Source organism: Dryas octopetala, chromosome 3, assembly GCF_963921425.1.
Source record: "Dryas octopetala chromosome 3, drDryOcto1.1, whole genome shotgun sequence".
In the NCBI taxonomy this organism is placed as follows: Eukaryota; Viridiplantae; Streptophyta; class Magnoliopsida; order Rosales; family Rosaceae; genus Dryas; species Dryas octopetala.
This window is the reverse complement of record NC_141368.1, coordinates 23,449,965-23,472,530: the sequence shown is the minus strand read 5'-3', so window position 1 is coordinate 23,472,530 and position 22,566 is coordinate 23,449,965. Positions and strand designations below refer to the sequence as shown.

The following is a 22,566-nucleotide window of genomic DNA, read 5'->3' as shown; positions in this document are numbered from 1 at the left end:
TGTAGAGATAGAGTATTCTAAGCATATGCTATTTTGCAACTCTAAAATGTGAGATTTTTTTTAGAACAATACTTGGGTCACTCTTTGGGCGTACCTCAAGGTCACCCCACCCTCCCAAATTCTGATTTCGACAATGTCGGTGCATAATCGAAACCGTTCACTTTTTAGATAATATATTAAAGATCATCTCTGCAAAAAATCAAATCAATCGAAAATCGTTTGATTATATAACTGTTGTCAATTAAATAGAAAAAATAGATGGTTTTCAATTAAAGAGTGATTTTTTTACTAAATCGTTGATTTTTTCTATTTAATTAATAACAGTTATATAACCAAACGATTTCCGATTGATTTGATTTTTTGCAGAGATGATCTTTAATATGTTATCTAAAAAGTGAACGGTTCCAATTATGCGCCGACATTACCGAAATCAAAAATTTGGGGTGGGGGTGGGGTGATCTTGAGGTACTCCCAAAGGGTGACCCAAGTATTGTTCTTTTTTTTATGGGGTATTATTTTATAATGAGATGAGACTCATAAACATTACCTCATTGTGAGATGATGCTCATTAAAAAAAGCAATTTTAAAGAGATTCTAGTAATTTCCAATCCAACTTGAACACAAGTTACAAAACCATCAAAACTAACCAGGGTTAATATCTAACCAATGACGTCAGTCTTCAGAGTTAGTTTCTTTCCTCTCCGTCTCTCACGAATCACGAAGCGAACTCTCATTTTTGCCCCTCCATTTGTTGACCAACGAAAACCAACATTCCGCAAAAGAAAATGGTCAATGAGTCATTTCGGTCATTTGAAACCCCAAAACGCCACACACCCAGTGCCCTGTACGGCTCCAAAAGTTAAAACCCAATAACCTTTTCATATATATTTTTTTAATTTTCTCTCGAAAAACCCAAAATCCTTGTTTTTACTTTGGACTCTGATAGTGGGAGTGAAAAGAAACCCAAAAATATATTCCAAAATTTCCAGGTTCTTTTTCTTCAACTAATTCTGCTGGCTCTTCATGCAAAGCTCATGCCTCACTCTCTCACCGTCTCACACACTCTCTGATCAGAGTCTCTGAAGAGAGAGAGGGGGAGAGTGAAAGTGACCAGCAGAGAATCGAACGCCGTCGTTTTGTAGTTTGTCACAGTGAGGCTCTAGGCCAATTTTGTGTCATTTGGAAAAACTGAAATTGCTTTGAAACGCTTTGCTGAGCAGAGCTCTCTCTTTTTTCAAAAACCCCTTTTTTTCTGGGCTTAATTTAGGGTTTTAGGTTCAAACCCACAGTGTCAGTGTACGGTGGAAGCGAGGATTTGTGGTGAGTTTTGCTCCGACTTGTTTGCATTTTGCTGTACGGTGTTTGGTTGGTGAGAAAGTGGACGAGTTTTTAAAGGAAAATGCGCCGGTAGAAATGGGTTTTTTTTTTTTTTCTTTCTTTGTTGGGAATATAAGGGGGAGAAAATGTTGGGCATTAGGTTTATTTTTCTGGTTTTCTTTTCACCTTTCTCACTCTGTGTGTGTGTATCTGACTGTAACACTAAACGCATTTGCTTTGAGTTTTGTTTTTTGATTTTATGGGTTCCATTTATGCATTTTTGCTTACAAGTAGCTGTTGAAATAAAAACAAACGCAAAGACTCAGCTAATATTTCTGTTTCTCTTTCTGCATGTTTCGTTTGTGTTTGGTTGCTGAGAAAGTGGAGGAACATTTAGACTATTTTCTTTTTTAATTTTTTAATTTTTTTGCTGAGTTGTGCTGGTTTTTGTATTCTTCATATTTTCTCAGAAACCAAGCATACTACATTGCTCAGTTTTTTTTTTTTTTTTTTTTTCACTTATTTGGTTATGTATTTATCGTTTAACAGGTTGCTACCTTCCACAAATTTTGTTTTTTTTATTAAAAATAATAATTGTAACTTAAGAATGCTGTCTTTGGTACATTTGCATGTTGGTTTTGCCATAATAGTTACAGTCCTCCCTATTTATCTCCGTTGTGAATTTAGTCTCATATAACTGGCACTTAATAGACTTGTTCCCCTTTTTTTTTTTGGTTTCTTTAAAGGAAATGGAGGAGCCCTCTTGCTCAACTATTTTAGAGGGGGAGATAACTGGGATCAAATTTGGTTTGGCAACTGATCAGGAAATTGTAAGTGGGCATTTGACATTTTTTTTATTCATTAGTCCTTCTGTTTGTGTCATCTACTGTTTGAGAGGTCTTAATTGCATTCACTGATACATTGATAGGAGTTGGAGGGGGGTTTCTGTTTAGTTTCTTGGAGGGATTGACCCCTAGAGTCCATATGAGACATTTATAATCTAAGCTCTTTTAGCGCCTGCAGTGATGGGATTATGAAAAACAAACATTTATGTTTCTTCATTTATCTTATAAAGTATTCCTTCACAACTAGGGCCTGATTATTGACTGTGAAATTAAATTAGAAAATCACCTCCATCAGCGACTGTTCGATCAGCCATGCCAGTCAGCTGGGAAATCCGTTCCTTGGTCTCCCCCTTGAATTTGGAAAGTGTGAATCGTGTGGTACTTCTGAACCTGGGAAGTGCGAAGGTACTTAAGTCTCTTTTGTCACCCTTTTTATCTTGAATTAAATTATAGAATGCGGTGAAACAAAGTAACATGCAAGAAAAAAATTATAAATCCATAGCATATGATTTGAAAAGTAACAAAGTGTATTCTTCATGCCTTTTCAGGTCATTTTGGATATATTGACTTACCAATACCAATATATCATCCTAATCATGTTAGCGAATTGAGGAGGATGTTGAGCTTATTGTGTTTGAAATGTTTAAAAATGAAGAAGAACAAGGTACCTGATTGAGTTCTTCATTGTTTATAATGGTCTCTATGATCATAAGTTCATAACTTTGCATACAAAGCAGAGACTATAGATCTCATCTATTGGCTAGTTATTTGGATTTTTCTTCTATGTGTACTGAAGAACTGTGGACGCTGGTTGTTTTTGTTTTAATTTTCAGCTATGGAACAAAAAGGTTTACATGAAGAAGCAGTTGAATTTTGAAGCTATTTTTACTGTGTTCTCAATCTTTCATAAATATCACTTTTATTTCATTATTTTGTATGAGGGCTGTTCATTGCACCGTATTTGTAGTCTGTGCAATAATCTTGATTTTTTTTGAACTTTTTAAAGCTGCTTAAACATTCCAAATTTATTCGCAATGGAGGCCATTGAAGTTTGAACTAAATACTACATAATCCACGTTTACATTATATGAAAATTTCTTCTAGTTTGCCAACCAAGGGTTTCGCAATTTTTTTTTTTGTAAACATGTCATTCATGGAAAGAATGTTTTTCGACTATTGTTCGATCATCAGTTTTTAAATTTGTAAACTAGTATGGTACACTTTGTATTTGACTAGCTACTATTTCTTATCAAAAAATTTCTGTGCTTACATTCTATATCCTTGATCTTGCTGGGTTGATACCATTCAGTTTACAACCAAGAATGCTGGCTTAGCTGAAAGATTGTTATCTTCCTGTTGTGAGGTGAGTATAAGTTGATTTAACTTTTTTTCTTTTGCTAGACATGAAGTATGTTGTGCTTACTGTATCAAGTAATTTTGTGGATCTCTCGCTCTCTCTCCCCCCCCCACAGACACATGCATTTGTGCACGCATGCACACACACAGAGATAAAAACTATCACAATGAATCAATTTTTTGAGCCTCAGTTGCACAACTACTATTATATGCTTCTAGCTAGCAATCTTTGATTATACTATGTTTCGATTAGTATATGTTGGTGATTCAAGTTGTGCTTTATTGTTTTTAAGTTTCCAAAAAGTTGTATTGGAATCACATACATGCCATGAGCTTGCAAAAAGATCAGTAATTGAGTACTTGAAGGAGTGAGTATCCATTTATTCTGTTAATGAAAGTGTGTTTCTTATCAAGAAAAAGTATCCATTTATTCTGGAAGAAAGCTTTTATATCTTGATGTCAAACTTAGCTCCTTCAAAAGTAAAGTTTCTTTTATTTCGACCCTAAAAAGTTGTGAAAAAAAGGTCAAATTGTGGATTGCATTATACATGTTCCAGGACATCATTTGTGTTATCTCATATGTCTGAATCTGTTGCTCTTGATGTTCCCATGCACTTAATAGTGATGGGTCATTCAGAGGTTTGATTCTTAAATTCGGTGTACTGTGTTTAAAAAATTGAAAAGTAACATAACTGGATAAAAAATGTTTTTCAACTGGCACGAAATGTGTTTTTTCTAGTCTACCCAATTAGAATTAAGGATTTATTGATTTGAGTTGCATTTACTGTAAGATGGCATTGCTTTCTATAAACTGGGCATGTATTCTTCTATCAGCTTATTTTACTGAACTTTGGAGATGAATGCAAATATCAATAGTTTTTAATATATCAGCTTCTGTATTTAACAGAGGATGGGATTTAGTTTGTGATTTTTGTGTGACTAACTTGGATTTATTCTGATCTAAAGTATATATCTTTTTTGTTTAAAATGGGTGTTGCACTTGAAGTTGGGCTACTTTTGCATAGAACTTGGAAGATATTACAATATGCTTTCTCTGCATTTTCCATCTACAAGTTTTATGGTCTGCCATGTTTTGTGCAGGATGCTTCGCAAGTTTCAATTGTAGAGATTAAACCAACAGATGGTGCATGCTCCTTGCAGTTGAAACTACCTCCTAAGAAACAAGTACCACCGGGTTTCTGGAACTTTTTGGGAATCTATGGTTTTATTTATGGTGGTGGTGTTGAACGCACTTTGCTTCCTTGTGAGGTTAGGTTTTCACTGCTTGCCTGCTTTTCCTTGCACATGTCACATTTTTGGAAGTTCATTTGATTTTTATTGTCCAGTTATGTGGTTTGAAGTCTACGTTTGCTTGTAGTTCACTTATATTTCTATTCTTTTTTTTTTTTTTTTTCAGTTAGTGGTAAAGATTTGCTGTTTTATTCTGACCATTACATCTTTTAGTTTGACATACTTGCCCACACACAAAGACATCCCCATTAATCACAGTAATCTGGGAAAGTGAGCACCTTAGTCTTGGATGTTTGATTTTATCAAATGCATTGATCAGGGGGTGCTAGTTTTAGTTGAAGTCTTGTTTGCTCATTTTCACTTTTATTTTTATGCTGTTTTAATTAATGGGAAATATTTTCTGTTTTATTGTGACCATTTCTTTTTATTTCTAAAATGACAAACTAGCTCACATACATACGTTCTCACTAATCACACTTGCCCACACACAAAGACATCCTCATTAATCACAGTAATCTGGGAAAGTGAGCACCTTAGTCTTGGATGTTTGACTTTATCGAATGCATTGATCAGGGGGTGCTTTTTTATAGTTGAATTCCTGGTTTGCTCATTTTCACTTTTATTTTTATGCTGTTTTAATTAGTGGGAAATATTTTCTGCTTTATTGTGACCATTACATTTTTATTTCTAGAATGACACACTTGCTCACATGTTCTCACTAATCACAGTAATCTGGTGAATAGAGCACCTTAGTCTCAGATGCCTGTACAACTTACTTTATTTATTGAATGCATTGATCAGTGGGTGCTATTGCTTCTGTCAGCTCCCTGCATTTTCAACTGGCATTGTTTATTTTATAAATTAAATTAGTTGGCCAGACGTATATAAATAGATTCTGACCAAATATATTAAATTCCAATCATTCATAATGCAAATTGTACTTGAGGATGTTAAGGGGGAAGAGATGGGAATTTTGTGGGAGCGAGTCCATTTTGGGCTTTGGTTTCTTCAGAATTTAGTGACTATTCCTTTGTGGTCATTATGATGGATTGGAAGGCTGTAGCGTTTTAATTGTTGATGGTTTTTGTTCTGTTATTGGTGTGTTTAGTTGTCTGTTTTGTAAGTTTTTATCATTAGTGTTTAAGTGGATATCTTATCCACTATGTTGTACTCTCTGTTTTTTTTATTAATAAAAGGATGTTTCTTTTCAAAAAATAATGCAAGTTTGTACTGATCTTACAGAATGTTGTGGCGCTTTCTTCTTTGTGCTGATTGTAACATTTTTCAAAAATGCATTTTATGGCACATGATATTGTCTCCTAATACTTGTTATTGATTTTGGTAATGACTACCAGGTAGAGAAGATTCTCAAAAGAATCCCTCAAGAAACCAGGAAAAAGCTTGCTGCTAAAGGCTATTTTCCTCAAGATGGGTATATCTTGCGTCATATACCTGTCCCTCCAAACTGTTTGTCTGTGCCTGAAATTTCTGATGGTGTTAGTGTTATGTCTGCGGTAAGTTGCGTGGCATAATAATGGACCTTAATCATTTCTTGTCGGATTGGTTATAACTAGTACTTCCATGTCACTTTCCAGGATCCTTCAATTGCAATGCTCAAAAAAGTTCTAAAGCAAGTTGAAGTCATCAACAGTTCAAGGTCTGGCACAGCAAATTTTGAATCTCAAATTGTTGAAGCTAATGAGTTGCAAGCAATAGTTGATAAGTATCTTCAAGTTAGGGGCACTGGAAAGGCATCTCGTGATATTGATGCAAGATTTGGTGTAAGCAAGGAGCTGAATGATTCTTCAACGAAAGCATGGCTTGAAAAAATGAGGACATTGTTCATCAGAAAGGGTTCAGGCTTCTCTTCCCGCTCAGTAATTACTGGGGATGCATATAGAAGGGTGAATGAAGTAGGCATCCCATATGAAATTGCTCAAAGAATCACATTTGAGGAGAAGGTTAATGTGCATAACATTAGTTATCTACAAGAGCTGGTAGATAGCAAGTTGTGCCTAACGTATAGGGATGGTTCATCAACTTACTCATTAAGCGAAGGTTCAAAGGGGCACACATTTCTGAGGCCTGGTCAAGTGGTGCATCGGAGGATAATGGATGGGGATCTTGTTTTTGTAAATAGGCCCCCAACTACCCATAAACATTCACTGCAAGCACTGCAAGTGTATGTGCACGATGACCATGCGGTGAAGATAAATCCTCTCATTTGTGGGCCCTTAAGTGCTGATTTCGATGGTGATTGCATCCACTTGTTTTATCCCCAGTCGCTTGCTGCAAAGGCAGAAGTTTTGGAGCTTTTTTCGGTGGAGAAGCAGCTGCTTAGCTCTCATAGTGGCAAGCTAAATTTGCAATTGGCCACTGATTCGCTGTTGTCTTTAAAGGTCATGTTTAAGAAATATTTTTTGGACAAAGCATCAGTGCAGCAGCTGGCCATGTTTGTTTCATCTTCACTGCCACGACCGGCTTTATTGAAAGCTAATTCTGTTCACCCATATTGGACTGCGTTGCAGATATTGCAGACTGCATTGCCAGCTGATTTTGACTGCTGTGGGGACATGTACCATGTCTGTAAAAGTGAGATACTGAACGTTGATTTTAATACAGGTGTTATGCCAACTGTGATCAATGACATTGGTACATCTATTTTCTTTGAGAAAGGTGCTGAAGATGTTCTCAATTTCTTCAATTCTCTACAGCCCTTGTTGATGGAGAATTTGTTTTCAGAAGGGTTCAGTGTTGGCTTGGAAGATTTTTCCATATCCAGGGTGTCCATACTAGACATTCAAAAGAACATTCAAAAGGTTATTTCTCCTTTGTTGATTCAATTGAGGTCAACATACAATGAGCTTGTGGAGTTGCAAATGGAGAATGACATCCGAGCTGTGAAAGCACAAGTTTCAACTTTTATCTTAAATTCATCCGCATTGGGTGATTTAATTGACTCCAAGAGTGATTCCGCCATTAATAAAGTGGTGCAACAAATTGGGTTCCTTGGTCTGCAAATTTCTGATAAGGGAAAATTCTACTCGAAGACATTGGTTGAGGATGTGGCTTCCCTCTATCATAGTAAATATCCATCTGACAGCATGGATTACCCCTCTGCAGAATATGGACTAATTCAAAGCTGTTTCTTTCATGGTTTAGATCCATACGAGGAGATAGTTCACTCCATTGCTACACGAGAGGTGATTGTTCGGTCCTCAAGAGGATTATCTGAACCTGGGACTCTATTTAAAAATTTAATGGCCATACTTCGGGATGTTGTTATTTGCTATGATGGCACGGTCAGAAATGTTTGTAGCAATTCTATAATCCAATTTGAGTATGGAGTGAAGACCGGATCTAGGCCCCAGAATCTGTTCCCTCCTGGTGAACCTGTTGGTGTGTTAGCTGCAACTGCTATGTCAAATCCTGCATATAAGGCAGTTCTTGATTCTACCCCAAGCAGCAACTCTTCATGGGAGATGATGAAGGTGGGTAGTATTGGTTGATGAATTTGATAGTCCCTTTCTTTTCAACACTTGAATTTTCATATATTTTTTTTTCTTTTTGGGTGCAGTGCATGCATGCGTGTTGATCATAATTTAAATATTCATTTTCTTTATCCAGGAAATACTGCTTTGCAAAGTCAACTTTAAGAATGAGCTCATTGATCGCCGTGTAATCTTGTATCTGAATGACTGTGGTTGTGGAAGGAAGTACTGCCGAGAACATGCAGCATATTTGGTTAAGAATCAGTTGAAAAAAGTCAGTCTTAAAGATACTGCAGTCGAATTTATGATTGAGTATGCTCTGGCTCTTATCCTTTTTTGGAAACATTTTTACATATATTTAATAAGTATTTATATATGCTTGCACTGGTGTACAAACATGTATAGGTATGTGTGTGTACTTCAGTCCTTTAGTCCATGTTGGTTATGTTGTCAGTTGTCATATTCTTGGCATTGTTTACTTTTATTAATTTATAGATATTTTGGTTGTCTCACCATGTGCTATATTTTTTTTCTCTTTAGTCAAGCTTAACAAACCTAATTTCATGATTGAGTTCTATTGATACAAATTTTTGTTAAAAATTCAAATATTCTGGATGGCTTATCTTGTGAGATGTGAGTTACAGTAAGCACTACTATAAGCATTAAGTGCTTATATAGAGGATTTGTTTGTCTGTCCGTTGACTACTTTAATCTCGTCTTATTATAAATTTTCTGGCACCCACAGTATACCATTGCACAGTTTAGTATGTTCCCAGTATACCATTGCACAGTCTAGTGTTTTTATGAATGATGCATGGGCCCTACTTGTTTGGGGTTGTTAATGCTGACTCAGTCTTGATTATACCTTAAATTGGTTTCTCTCTCATTTTATTTCCTTTTCCCCTTCTTTTTCTTCCCTTTCTTAAATCATTTTCACAAAACCTCCTCTTTGGTTTACAGAATCAGAACAATCATGTTAAGAGGTGTATTGGGTGTCCAGTTAGATTTTGAACTCAAAATATCTGGAACCTATCTTACTCTTTGATGCTTGGTGATCCAAGAACTGGAGCTATGATTGTGTGTATATCTGTGTCAAGTCTTTCTTAAAAGCTTTTGACCCATGGCCATGGCCCCCACCCACAATGGGAAGCAATAACTATTACTACCTCTTTCGTGCTTTAACTATCTATGCTGCTTCCCTCGGCATATGTTGGCACTATTGCTATTTACGTGCCCCCAAATTATTCGAGATAATTATGATGTTTCACTATTTTATTTCTTTTTAATAACCATAACAAACTAAGTAACTAACCCACTTATGTTGAACGTAGGCATGCATTTTGGTAACGGAAATTTCTTTTATTTATTTTTTACCTGGTTGTTTGATTTTACAATTTTATCTTTTATAATATGGTTGTCTAGGATAACAAATTGTATTAGAAGGGTAATTTAGGAAAACTTATTTTTGGTGAAGCCTGTAACACTAAAGGTTGAGGCTTGGCTTTATAATAGTATAGGTTTAAAATTTGAAATGTATTCTTGAATTGTCTTGATATCTAATTTAGTGGATCTTGCTTGTAGTGCGATACTATTTCCTAGAAAATTTTTCATGTCTCTCAGGAGATTATGCTAAAATTCTGGAGTAGTTATTTGAAACATGAATAAGTGTAGGAATTAATTTTGAGTATTTTGTAAATGCCTTCCGCAACTTGCTACCTAGAAAACTTGGTGTCTTTGCGGACATGTATATTTAATAGTTTGTAGCTGTCTGATCCATAATTTTTTGTGTTAATTATCCAAAATTCCGGTTCAATAATATTGAGATATCAGAGGGGTGATCAGGACAAAAGTAGGGGTCCAGGGATGCAGAACAACACTGATGAAACCTTACCACCTAGGATAGGTAGCATACTCTGCTTTTTCAAATTAGTTGATTTAGCAAAATCAGTTGTTGAGAGAGAGAGAGAGAGAGAGAGAGAGAGAGAGAGAGAGAGAGAGAGAGAGAGAGAGAGAGAGAGAGAGAGAGAGAGAGAGAGAGAGAGAGAGAGAGAGAGAGATCAGGTCATGTTATCTTGTGAGAATATGTTGCTCTGTTACTACCAGCAAATTATGTGGTCTCCATGTAATTGACAAAAGATATGGAATTTTGCATGTATTAAGTGTTGCTTTCTGTCTTCTTTTTCAAGTTCAACTTAATTTGTTTGGCAGTGGTATAAATTGAGTAACAATGTGCTTGATGAGCTATTAATAATTCTTACATGCAGATATAACGATCAGCGAGCTATTTCGGGTAGTAAGGAAATGGATTCTGGTCTTGTTGGTCATATTCATCTCAATGAGGTTGGCACCATTTTCAAATTATTATAAATTTGGTTTATATCTTCACTTACAAAGTTTCTGTTGCCTGCTTCTTTGGATTAACAAGAGCTTTATTGAACAGATGCTGTTACGGAAGTTAAATGTTAGTATGCATGATATTCTTCAAAAATGCCAAGAAACTATTATATCATTTCGGAGGAAGAAATTTGGGAAGAAGAAGATGAACATTGGTGATATTTTTAAAAGGACAATTTTGTCTTTCAGGTTGAATTTTTCTGGCTGATAATTGTATCATATTTATTTTTACTCTATGGACTCGATCATTTATGATATTTGTGTGGTGAACATTTAATATGTGAGATAGCACTGAGGTAAGATCAAAGCTTTAAGGGATTTTGGTTAATACGATATTTGTAAATTTATTGAACAAAAATGAGGAACATTGCAAACTGCGTTTCTCATTTATTCTTTTAGTTTTTTCTAGAGGTTGGTTTTTTTCTTTGAATTCATAATTGCAATTTAGTTAAGCTTCACTAGAAGTTCTGAAAGAAAAGAGAAACACAATAATTTGGTAAGAGATGCACCATCCCTACAAAGCCCAACACAGTAATGTAGGAAGATCATCACTGTTGTTGCTGCACCATGTAAATGCTTCCTTTTAGGAATTTTTCCTGTGCACTGGATTTAAAACCCCCAGAGTCATGGAATCAATCTCAAAAGAAGATTCGTGTCTCCTTAAACGCAGTCAAAATTAGTTGCATGTAGTACTTATTTACATGGCATACAGGCATAATTGTTTACAATATTTGTACTTTGTTGCCATCCGTTTCCCTTTGCCCTGTTTTCTATGTGATTTTACTTTTGACTCCACATTATAGCTATAACTAAGAATAGTGGTATATGTTTAAAAGTGCAAACTAGATAATGATTTAAGCTTCCTGTTTTGCAGTGAATGTTGCTCTTTTCATCGGTCATCGGCTGACAATAGATCTGGCTCGCCATGCTTGATGTTCTTCTATCCAGATACTAATAATTCAGAGTTAGAAACCACTTCGCAATACCTTGCTGACTTTATTTGCCCAGTTCTTCTAGAAACAATAATTAAAGGTAACTTTTAGAGTAAATTTTCAAAAAGTGCAAAACTACTTTATGATTTAAGTTTCCTTGCTTGCAGTGACTGTCTCTCTTTTCATTTGTTTTGTGACTAATATGTGAAACAGAAATATTTGCAATCTCTCTCTCTCTCTCTCTCTCTCTCTCTCTCTCTCTCTCTCTCCCCCCCCCCCCTCCCAGGCGATTGTTATGTGAAAGTAGGACTTATTACCTCCTGAATTGCTTAAACTGTACAAAATGAACACACTCCCCAGATATCTTTCCATTCACAAGATTAAATTATGATTTTTGAGTCCGTTTTTCTCCAATTTGATGTGGTTTTCTATACAAGTTTGGTGATTTAAAAATTTTGCTTCAGGATTGGATTTACTTATCCACCAAAACCAAGAGAGTATCTCTTTTTTTGGTTGTAAATTTATTTATTTATTTTTTCTTTTCTGATTTTTCTCGTCATGTGTTGAATTAAACTTCATGGGCAACTCATGTCAAATTTTTCCCATTTTGGATCAAACCATGAAATTTCTATTATTTAAGGTTACATATATAAATCAATTATTTTCTGAAATGTGATAGAGCAGTCCTGGAATAAAGGTTTTGGATTACTTTGTGTCCTTTCTGGTTTTAAAATTAATAAAACCAAGTGTTCTATGGCGGCCATTAACTCGGAAGAGAATAATGTTAAGATGCTAGCTGATTCTTTGGGTTGTGGATTGGGGTCTTGGTCAATGAGATACTTAGGTCTTCCATTGGGAGGTAATCCTAGAGCTGTGAATTTTTGGAATCTGGTAGTGGAGAAGGCAGAGAAAAAATTACAAAGTTGGGAAAAGGCGGGAGATTGACATTAATTGAAGCAGTGCTGGGGAGGTATACAACTTCTTACTTATCCCTGTTCTAGGTCCCTTGTGAGTGGCTAATAAGTTGGAAGGTTGATGAGAGATTTTTGTGGGGAGGAGTTGAGGAAATGAAAGACCATCTAATTAAATGGGCGTTGGTGTCTCAATCTAAGGAGAAAAGGGGACTGCGAGTTGGCAAGTCAAGGGTAAAAAACAGAGTTCTGCTTGGTAAATGGCTTTGGAGGTTTCCCTTGGAAGATGGGGCTTTGTGGCATTCTGTGATAAAAAGTAAGTATGGCTTGTCTATTAATGGATAGGATGCAACAGTAGTTGAGCGAGGGTCAAGTAGAAGCCCATGGAAGGATATTTCTGAAGAATTTGAACCATCATAAGGATATTTCGCTGTGGGGAATGGGGAGAAGGTGAAGTTTGGGAGTGTGCTTGGATTGAGGTGAAGTCCCGGGCATCTCTATTTCCCGAATTGTATTTCCTGTCCAGATTTCTCAATGTTCTTATTTCAAGATTGGTGGAGTTGTCCTAGTTTCCATATTCTTGAGATCTTGAGTTTTGAAGAAATTTGAATGAGTTGGAAATTGGGGAGCTGTCAGCATTCTTACTGGTTCTGGAAAGAGGGTGCATTTGTTTCCGAATAGAGTCGGAGGGTGCGTTTCTTTCTAAATAGTTGATGCAAGAAAATGGAGATTGGAACCGTCAGGGTAGTTATAATCAATTCTCCTCTGTTTTGTACCCTTCCTGATTATATTAAAGGAAACTGCCAAAATTCTCCCCAGACTTCTTATTTAGAAATCTTAGGACTCAGAGTTTTGAAATTCTCTCAATTTGTGACCCACTGTCAATTTTATGAGATTCCATGCAAAGTTCCGTTTAGAAAACATCACATGCCCATCATGTGGGCATTTTTTGAGGGCACTTTGGTCCACCCTTAATTCAAATAAAAAAAAATAAAGATGACTGTCCAGAGGGTGGTGTTAGCGTTGAATCAGTTTGCATTGGTTCTGCTGCTTTTGTTGCCTCAAATGGGGTTGATTCTAAGTCACAAAGATGGCACAAAAGGTGGAATATTTGGGGTTTGATGCAGAAATGAAGCGAGCTGCAGAAATATGGTGATGAAGAAAATGTGGATTCTTGGAAAAAGTTGAGGGTTGCTAATGTAGAAGCCAATGGGTCTGAGTCAGAATCTCATTTGTAGCTACAGTGTTAGCTGTAGGAATGCATGCAAAATGGTTGGTTTGCTTAGCAAATGAGTGGTGTTGGTGTTGGTGGGGGGTTTAAGGAGGTGGTGGGGTGGTTGAATTAAGGGTAAAATTAGAAGTTTATGAGAAAAAATTATAGGGTGGTTAGCAAAAGAAGATTTGGGGGTATGTTTAGAGCATTTTCAATGGAAAATTGGATGGCATGCGAAAAAATTGACTGCATGTCTCAAATTGACACAATTTCAAAACTGCTAAAATTTCTAAAGTAGAAGTCTGGGGAGTAAACTAATACTTGTTGAAAAGTCACTTGATGCTTGGGTTGCTGCAGTTGATCTTTGGAGTTTTGGGGCTGGTAGATAGGAGCTGTTTATTCTTTGCTGTTTTGAGGATATTTTATTATAGCTTTGTCTAGATGGTGGACCTCTTGCTCATGGCTGGACATTATTTTTGTTACTCATAGACTTTTGGTGTAATAAAGTCTGTGTTTCTTATAAAAAAAAAAATTTATATTGATTTTGTTCTCAAATTAATCATGTCTATTGAATGGACAGGTGACCCTCGGATTTGCTCAGCGAATATAATTTGGATTAATCCAGATACAACAACTTGGATAAGAAGCCCAAACAAATCTCAGAAGGGTGAATTGGCCTTGGATGTTGTTCTGGAGAAATCAGTCGTCAAGAAAAGTGGTGATGCATGGAGAATAGTACTGGATTGCTGCCTTCCTGTGCTTCACCTAATTGACACCAGGCGTTCCATCCCATATTCTATCAAACAAGTTCAGGAATTGTTGGGGATTTCCTGTGCTTTTGATCAAGCAGTTCAGGTACTATAATAGAGATTCGTAATTTTTCTTCTTTTCAGATCTTGTACTTTACAACCCTGTATCAGAAGCAATGCTTTTTATAGGTATTTGTTTCTAGTAGCGGTAGCAGTAGAGTCATGGCATATCATGTTTTGGTCATGTATTTTAGTACTAGTCATCCTAACCCAACCTATTTAATTTATCGAGTTGTATGACTTGACACCAACTCCATATGTTTATGTTTTAAGTTTTGAGAGACACATATCTTGTGAACCGAAAACTTAAGACTAGGACTTCCTTATCCCTAAACTAAATCCATTACGCGTTGCTTCTATAAAATAATAATGCGCTCTATCCGTATGCTGGAAAAACTAAGAAAAAAGTCTTAATTCTACAAGGGAGGAAATTAAAAATTTAGTCCAGTTATTTTATACCTAGTTCAATTTTGGTCCACAATCTTTTTTAAGTTCTGTTTTGGTCCACTAATTGTTCCACTTGTTCAATAAAGGTCCAGATTTGTTTTCTCAAATTTGGCCTGTCTTTTATCTTTTAAATCTCACCCAAATTCAGCAAACATATACTTTTTTTAAAGCTATGCATTTCTTCTTTACAACCATATAAAGATCATTCAAATTGGAGTTCTAAAACTCAAGATAATTGACCCCAAAATAGGGTACCCGAAACTGCCAATTTTTCAAACTTCACTCAATCTCAATTCTCTTAGATTATATAATACTTCAAATTTGTTTTTATGACTAAGAAATGATGAAATATAACTTATACTTCAATTATAATTGAAGAAAACACAACCCAAAAGATTTAAAGTCACAAATTTGGATCTTTATTGAACAAATGAAACAATTAGTGAATTAAAACAGAACTTAAAAAAAATCTTGGACCAAAATTAAACTAAGTATAAAATAAGTGGACCAAATCTGTAATTTTCTCTTCTACCAAGATTTGAATAGTACAAATCAAGAAGAAAACAAAAAAAAGAAGACATAACCCTCATACAATACCAGTTAAATAGTTTGTCCTGTCAAAATTAGGTGTTTGACACCAACTCAGCCTTTTTATTATTTGTGTTACCAGGTTTGCTAATTTCAGGTTCCTGTCAAGTAATAGTCAACTCTCATAAAAAACAATAGTCAACTCTCTGTACAATTTTGTGTTGGGATTATATCTTTTTACAGCAGTGAGTTGAAAATTCACCCCTAGTGTCTCGTACCTTCCATTATATCTACATAATAAGCTTCTTTACCTTCGGAGTGTTTCATTTCTAGCCTTCTTCTGCAAATCATTTAATTCTTGACTGCCCTTTCTTTCTAGTGGCAGTTCTTTATTATATCATGTGTATAAATTTGACTTTTTTCCCTATACGTCCATTTGTTTTCTGTGCTTTATTAATTAACTATCATACATGTACCTATCAGGTGGTTATACGAGGTATTCATATGATTGATTTTCTTTACTGTGGACCTCTTAAAGAACTTTCTATGTTTTACTTTATAGTGTTGCTGAATTTCTGGTGTCCTGTGGCATGTAACCCTCTTTATTAGACCCATATCATGTACATCATATGAAATTTAACTTATTTAATTGTCTAGGAAAATTGGATCATATTAGCGTAACTCTGTGGGAATATGAGATATCCTATCCTTCTTATGGTTGAAACTTTTATTAGCTCAATTGAGGACTTACATTTAGTGATTGATTATGCAGCGCCTCTCAACTGCAGTGGCAATGGTGGCAAAAGGTGTTCTCAAAGAGCATCTTATCCTCTTAGCAAACAGTATGACATGCGCTGGAAATTTTGTTGGCTTCAATGCTGGTGGTTATAAAGCACTTTCTCGCTCACTAAATATACAAGTACCATTTACAGAAGCAACACTGTTTGTAAGTAATTGGACCTTTTTCTTGTCTAATTATTTGAAGGGCAGAATTTCTGGTTACATGAACTATAATTACAACTAATTTTAGTTTCCATCATATGTTGTTGTAGACACCAAAAAAGTGTTTTGAGAAAGCAGCCGAAAAATGTCATATGGATTCTTTGTCAAGCATAGTTGCATCATGTTCCTGGGGTAAACATGTAGCTGTTGGTACTGGCTCCAGGTTTGATATCCTGTGGGACACAAGAGAGGTATTTCATGATTTTTAACACACTTGTCTAAGTTATTCTCAGTTGTATTGAATTTAGTCCTATCTGATGTTGGAATGTCTCACACCATGTACATATTAATTTTTTTCCAGGTGGGAATGAATCAAGAGGGTGGGGTAGATGTTTTCAACTTTCTGCATATGGTGAGCACTGCAAATGGAGAAGAATCAACTACTGCAGCTTTGGGGGCAGAAATTGATGATCTTGTGCTGGAAGATGAAAATGCAGATTTGAGCTTGTCACCAGAACTTAACTCTAGTTTTGATAAGCCTGTGTTTGAAGATTTTGTTGATTTCCAGGATAATTTAGAGAATCCTCCTGGAAAATCAAATTGGGAAAATGATTCATCTTTCAACACCAGTTCTAGTGATGGGAAGGACTGGGGTGTTAACAAAAATGTGGGAACTGCGGCAGTACCTGACCTTTGGTCAGGTTGGGGGACAGATAAAGGTGAAACACAAGATGGCATTTCAGCAGAAGCCCAAGTGGATTCCAAGAGATCCATTGGTTTAGATACCACGACTGCATGGGGGACAAATACAGCTAGAGAAGATGCCACATCTGCCTGGGGGAAAAATCCAGCAAGAGAAAATTCCACATCTACATGGGGGACAAATGCAGCAAGTGAAAATGATTGGTCTAGTAGAGGGGTGGGCAGGGTTGAATCAATAGATATCCAGTCCACAAAAGCCCAAGTGGATTCTTCAAGATCTAATGGTTGGGATGCTTTTTCTACAGGGGGGACAAAGACAGCAACTGAAAATGCTTGGTCTGCTTGGGGAAAGGAAAACAATGAAAAGAAAGACGTCGTCTCTGCCGAAGTTGTTGACGATTCTAAGAGATCTGATGGTTGGGGTCAAACGCCTGCATGGGGGAAAGATACAGAAAAAGAGAATGTTTGGTCTGGTAGGGGGTTGGGTAGAGCTGAATCAATAGATGTCAAGTCCATGAAAACCCAAGAGGACTCTTCTAGATCCAATGGTTGGGATGCTGTTGCTGCTGGAGGAACAATAAAAGAAAAGGAGAATGCTTGGTCTGGTTGGGGCATGAAAAATGCTGAGAAGAAAGATATGCTCTCTACCAATGATGATTGTTCCTGGGAACAGAAAAAGTCTCCTGAGATTTCTCAGGGCTCTTGGGGGCAGCAAAAGTCTACTGAAATTTCTCAAGGCTCTTGGGGGCAGCAAAAGTCTCCTGAGATTTCACAAAGCTCTTGGGGGAAGCAAAAGGATCCTGAAATTTCTCAAGGACAGGCCTCTCAACTTGAGTCGAATCAACCTGCAAGTTTGCATGGGTGGGACTCACCAAGTTCTGGAGATGGAAATGCTGGTGAAAGACATCATCAGTGGGGACAGAATAGTGGAGGACAAACCAAGAGAAGCCGTTTTGAAGGTGCGAGGAATTGGGGTTCAAATTCTGGGGAGTGGAAGAGTAAGAACCGTCCTGCTAAATCACCTGGAATGGGGAATGAGGATTCTAGCATGGGTGGACTATATACCGCAACAAGACAAAGATTGGATATATTCAGTTCCGAGGAACAAGATGTTCTTTCCAACATTGAATCAATTATGCTCTCTATCCGAAGGATAATGCATCAATCTGGGTATGTTTTCTATTTATAAAATTTTGTAGAAATTAGGACTAGCGTTGCAGATCAAAATGTAGGATACTTTTCAATCTTCTAAAGGAGAAATGATCCTTATATTGGAAGAAAATATTCTTTTTGAATTGTTAGATGTCATCTCTCAAGTAAGAGTCTTCTTGAACGCAGGAGAATTTCCTTGCAAATATCCTCCCTTGCAGTAAATGCTTCTAAAATTTTGAAAATGATGGGGAAAAATGAAAACAAAAATGTGAGGGGCTGCAGATCATAAGTTCCATTGAATGATCTAATGATGCTGTTCATAGATTATGCAATTCTTCTGAGCTGTCAGCTAGTAACACATATAAATAATTTAGTTTGCTATGAAATTAATGCTTTTTATACTCAACTTGTTGGTTTCCATAGGACAAAGAAGATCACCTTTCGTCGATGGTACTATTTGGATAAGGAAGTTTAAAAATACCAAGAAATTTTAAAATGATGGAATTTAAAAAGATTGAGTTTAAAGTTATGGAATTTGTAATATTCTTGTTTGGCAAACCTATAAAGTCTGATGGAATTTAAATGTATAATTTCTTTTTTTTGCCAAAAGACGTTTTTGGTCCTTGTACTATGGATGAGTCGCACTTTGGTCTCCGTCATTTCAATTTGATTTTTTCAAGGACCGTGGTTCCATAATGTCACAATCAGGTCCAATCTGTCAAAATCGTCTACTTGGAGCCAATTAGTTGGTGCCACGTCTGCATTTGCTGTCTCGGTTTCGACGGATTGGACCTGATTGCGACATAATGGAACCATGGTCCTTGAAAAATTCAAATTGAAATGACAGGGACCAAAGTGCGACTCATCCATAGTACAGGGACCAAAAATGCCTGCATTAATCTGTAAATGAGTTGTGGTTGTGGTGATGGTGATGGTGTTGTGATAGCAGTGCCAACGATAATGGTGGGAACGATGATCATGATTGTGGTGGTGGTAATAATGATGGTGGTAGGGTGGTGGTTGTAATAATGATGATGGTAGGGTGGTGTTCGTGACGGTGGCAGCAGCAGTGGTGGAGGGGATTGGTGGTTGTGGTTGTAGCTTCTTTATTAAAATTTTGTTCTTAGAATTTGGAAATACCACTTATTTAGGTGGAATTTATGACCACCATATGCCACGTTTTTTTCCAGGCTGAATTTAAGAACTTCCTTGTTTGTGAACCCAAACAAGAAAATTAGAATGTGTCATTTATTAAATCCCGAGTTTTATTTAAATACCAAATTTGATTTCTCCATCAAATTACCCTTCATCAGGAAATTGGACAAAGGTCATCTTCTTTGTCATATGCTACCCATATACTAAAAGGTAGGGGTCTTGGATGTAGAAAAGAGTGCTTACCAAATTTGTAGTTCATTAATATGCTAACTATATTTACTTAACGAATGCTCCTTGTTTTGGAAAATGTTTGTTTCGAATATTGAATGTATACTGTTATATGGTACACAGTTTTCAGGAGTTGTGTCAAATGCTACCCATACCTTGCTGGTTTTTCTTTGTTTTTCCTCTTTGTGGTATTCTTGTTGATCCAAGGCACTCTCCAAGATGGAGGCTGCATGGGGATATCACTTATGCCAATTGTCATGTGCCTTGTCAAAGTTTCCTCAACTGTCTGTCCCAGCCAAATGCAACTTTTTATCTGTTTGGGCTGTTTTTTTTTTTTTTTTCAAATTGAACTGTTTTCACAACACCAAAAAAAAAAAAAAAAAAGAGTTTCAGTTACATGAATTTTCAAATATGCCAGAAATAATAATGATTTGAATACTGTTTATTACTGTGCTAGCGGATTTTTTGGGTGATTTGGGTTAGGAACAGTTTAATCTTTGAAGGAAAAGTCATGGAGTCTGGAATATTTATGAGATTAGATTTTGCACCTCGCTCCCCACTGAGGGATTTGGTCTCTTTATTTCAAGATTGCCTCTTAATATGGACTGGGAAGCTGCTCTATCGTAGTTGTCCAGATTGTAGTTTGATTGTCTTTTGTTCTGTTCCTGCATGATTGGATGATGTAGTGCGATTTACTTTTCTTTTTGTATCTGTTTAATGTAGGCTGAGGATTGTATCTTTTGTGGACTGCTGATTCACTTTGATTGTACTCCTTACTCTCATTAGTATAATTATTATGCTTCCTATAAAAAAATATGTATGTATGAAGTCTAAAACCTATCTTTACAAAATCATATAACAAAATAGATAAAAGAAAAAGTACAGTACTATGATAAATTTGGCATATTTCATTTGACTTTCCTCTGGAGATGCTCTTAGGGATTTCATATCTTGACCGATCTCTTTATAAATGAAATGGTTTCATTTGGGGGCATTATCCGCCGGCTGCAATATCTTTGCATAGTGTTTGACAATGTTGTTATTCACCTGTTTCTTGTTTTAAATTTTTTTTATCCAGGTACAATGATGGAGATCCACTGTCTGCTGATGATCAGTCATATATACGTGATAATATCTTCGATTACCACCCGGAAAAAACTGCTAAAATGGGTTCTGGAATTGATCACATCACAGTATGTTTGTCTACCTTGTTCTTGCCTCACTAAGTTTTCTTTATAATTATATTTCTGTTCTCATATGATGCATTAGATTGGGAAATTGTGACTGATTATTTTATTTTTTTATTGATTATTTCTAATGTTCATTTTATTTGTTATTGAAGCAGAACATTTATATGGAATTTCCTGGATTGGCCATTTATATAATTTATTTGGTTGCATACTTAAATTTTTCCTGCAGCAAATATGAGGATGCAAACTGAATTTCTATATATGGCTTGTAAATAATACCAAGCTCAATGGAAAATCCGGACCCTACTTACGTCAAAAAAGTTTATCATCATAAAAGAGCTGTTACACATAATGTGATGATTTGGACAGGGTTTGATTGGAAAAACCATTTTCTTGTCTTTGGTTTAGCTTTCATGCAAGGCTGCCGAAGTAGAGATCTAATCTTTCAGATAAAAGGAATATTAAAGGAAATAGATATTATATATATATATATATATGTGTGTCTGTCTGTCTGTCTGTCTGTCTTTAAACATGAATTTGCACTCTGGTCCATTTGAAGAGTTTTCAGGTCTGTGGATAAGTAATGATGGGGAAAGGGTTTTTAGTCCTCCAAGGCTGGAATGTCCATTCTTGTTTACCTTCCTCTGGGAACCATTCTCTTGTGATGCCACTATAATTCTTATGTTGTGTTCTTTTATAATGCACTTTGCTTTATGAATTAAATGATTTATTTGGTATCATGTTCCACTAATTGATGGTTGGTAATGGATATGTTAGGTTGATAGGCACGGCAGTTTCCAGGAAAGCAGATGCTTTTTTGTTGTATCAACGAGTGGACATAAAGAAGACTTTTCGTATCGGAAATGTCTGGAAAACTACATCAGGTGTAAGTATCCTGATGTTGCTGATACATTCCTTGGAAAGTATTTCAAAAAACCGCGCTCGGGAGGGAATCGGGAGCGGACCCCCATTCGAAGTCAAAGCCCCATGCCTGAGCACACTCAGAATGAGACACAGTAGGCCATGTCTCCTTCCTGGACATGTCATTTTGAGATTCTTGTCTCTTTCTTTATGATGTAATTAGGTGTAAACATTCTGCTCATCTGCTTTTTTATTTGTATATATACTGGGCATGTGTTATCAGCTCCTGACAAAATCAGTGCTCTTCTTTTTTTCTTTTTTAAATATCAGAGCATTTTTGTTATCCTGTTGATAGCTACTGGGGATACATGTAACCCAAACCCTGAATTGGCAGAAAAAGTGAGCTCTTTACTTGTGTTGCAGTTCAAAATCAATTATAGATGGAATGCAGAAATCTTGTTGATATTCTCAATTGACTTCCTATATATTTTTCTACCATTTTTTAAAATGTAAAATTTATTTTTAACACACCCCTCTTACTATCAAAATACCCCCAATTTTATTTTTTTTACCAAATTTTTCTTACACCTCTCTCAATTCATTCAAACAATACACACACTCAACTCTTTTAGACAATACACACCCCCACCCCCAACCTTACGCCCACCCAATCCTAGCGAAGAACACACCCTTGTATACCAACATCATCATCGGAGCCGTCACCACCGCCGTTAACTCAGCCGTCGAAATCGTCGTTAACTCACTACTGTCAATTTGTTGTTGGTGGTCTCACCACCTTACTACAACATCATAGTCATTGTTGTCAACCTATAATTATGCCT

At 36.2% G+C, this 22,566-nt stretch overlaps 1 protein-coding gene across 1 annotated transcript; it reads left to right on the top strand.

The window, feature by feature from the left end:
- Positions 1–986: 986 nt before the first annotated feature.
- On the top strand, positions 987–22,175 carry NRPD1B (nuclear RNA polymerase D1B). The gene is made up of 18 exons (XM_086237370.1): positions 987–1,320; positions 2,064–2,147; positions 2,441–2,567; positions 2,711–2,826; positions 3,472–3,525; positions 4,620–4,787; positions 6,125–6,283; positions 6,365–8,260; positions 8,397–8,572; positions 10,525–10,600; positions 10,701–10,843; positions 11,529–11,686; positions 14,291–14,565; positions 16,267–16,440; positions 16,547–16,687; positions 16,798–18,308; positions 20,752–20,866; positions 21,641–22,175. Exons 2-18 carry the CDS (start codon positions 2,067–2,069, stop codon positions 21,881–21,883), a joined length of 5,613 nt encoding a protein of 1,870 aa, XP_086093496.1. The 5' UTR covers positions 987–1,320; positions 2,064–2,066; the 3' UTR covers positions 21,884–22,175.
- Positions 22,176–22,566: the final 391 nt, after the last annotated feature.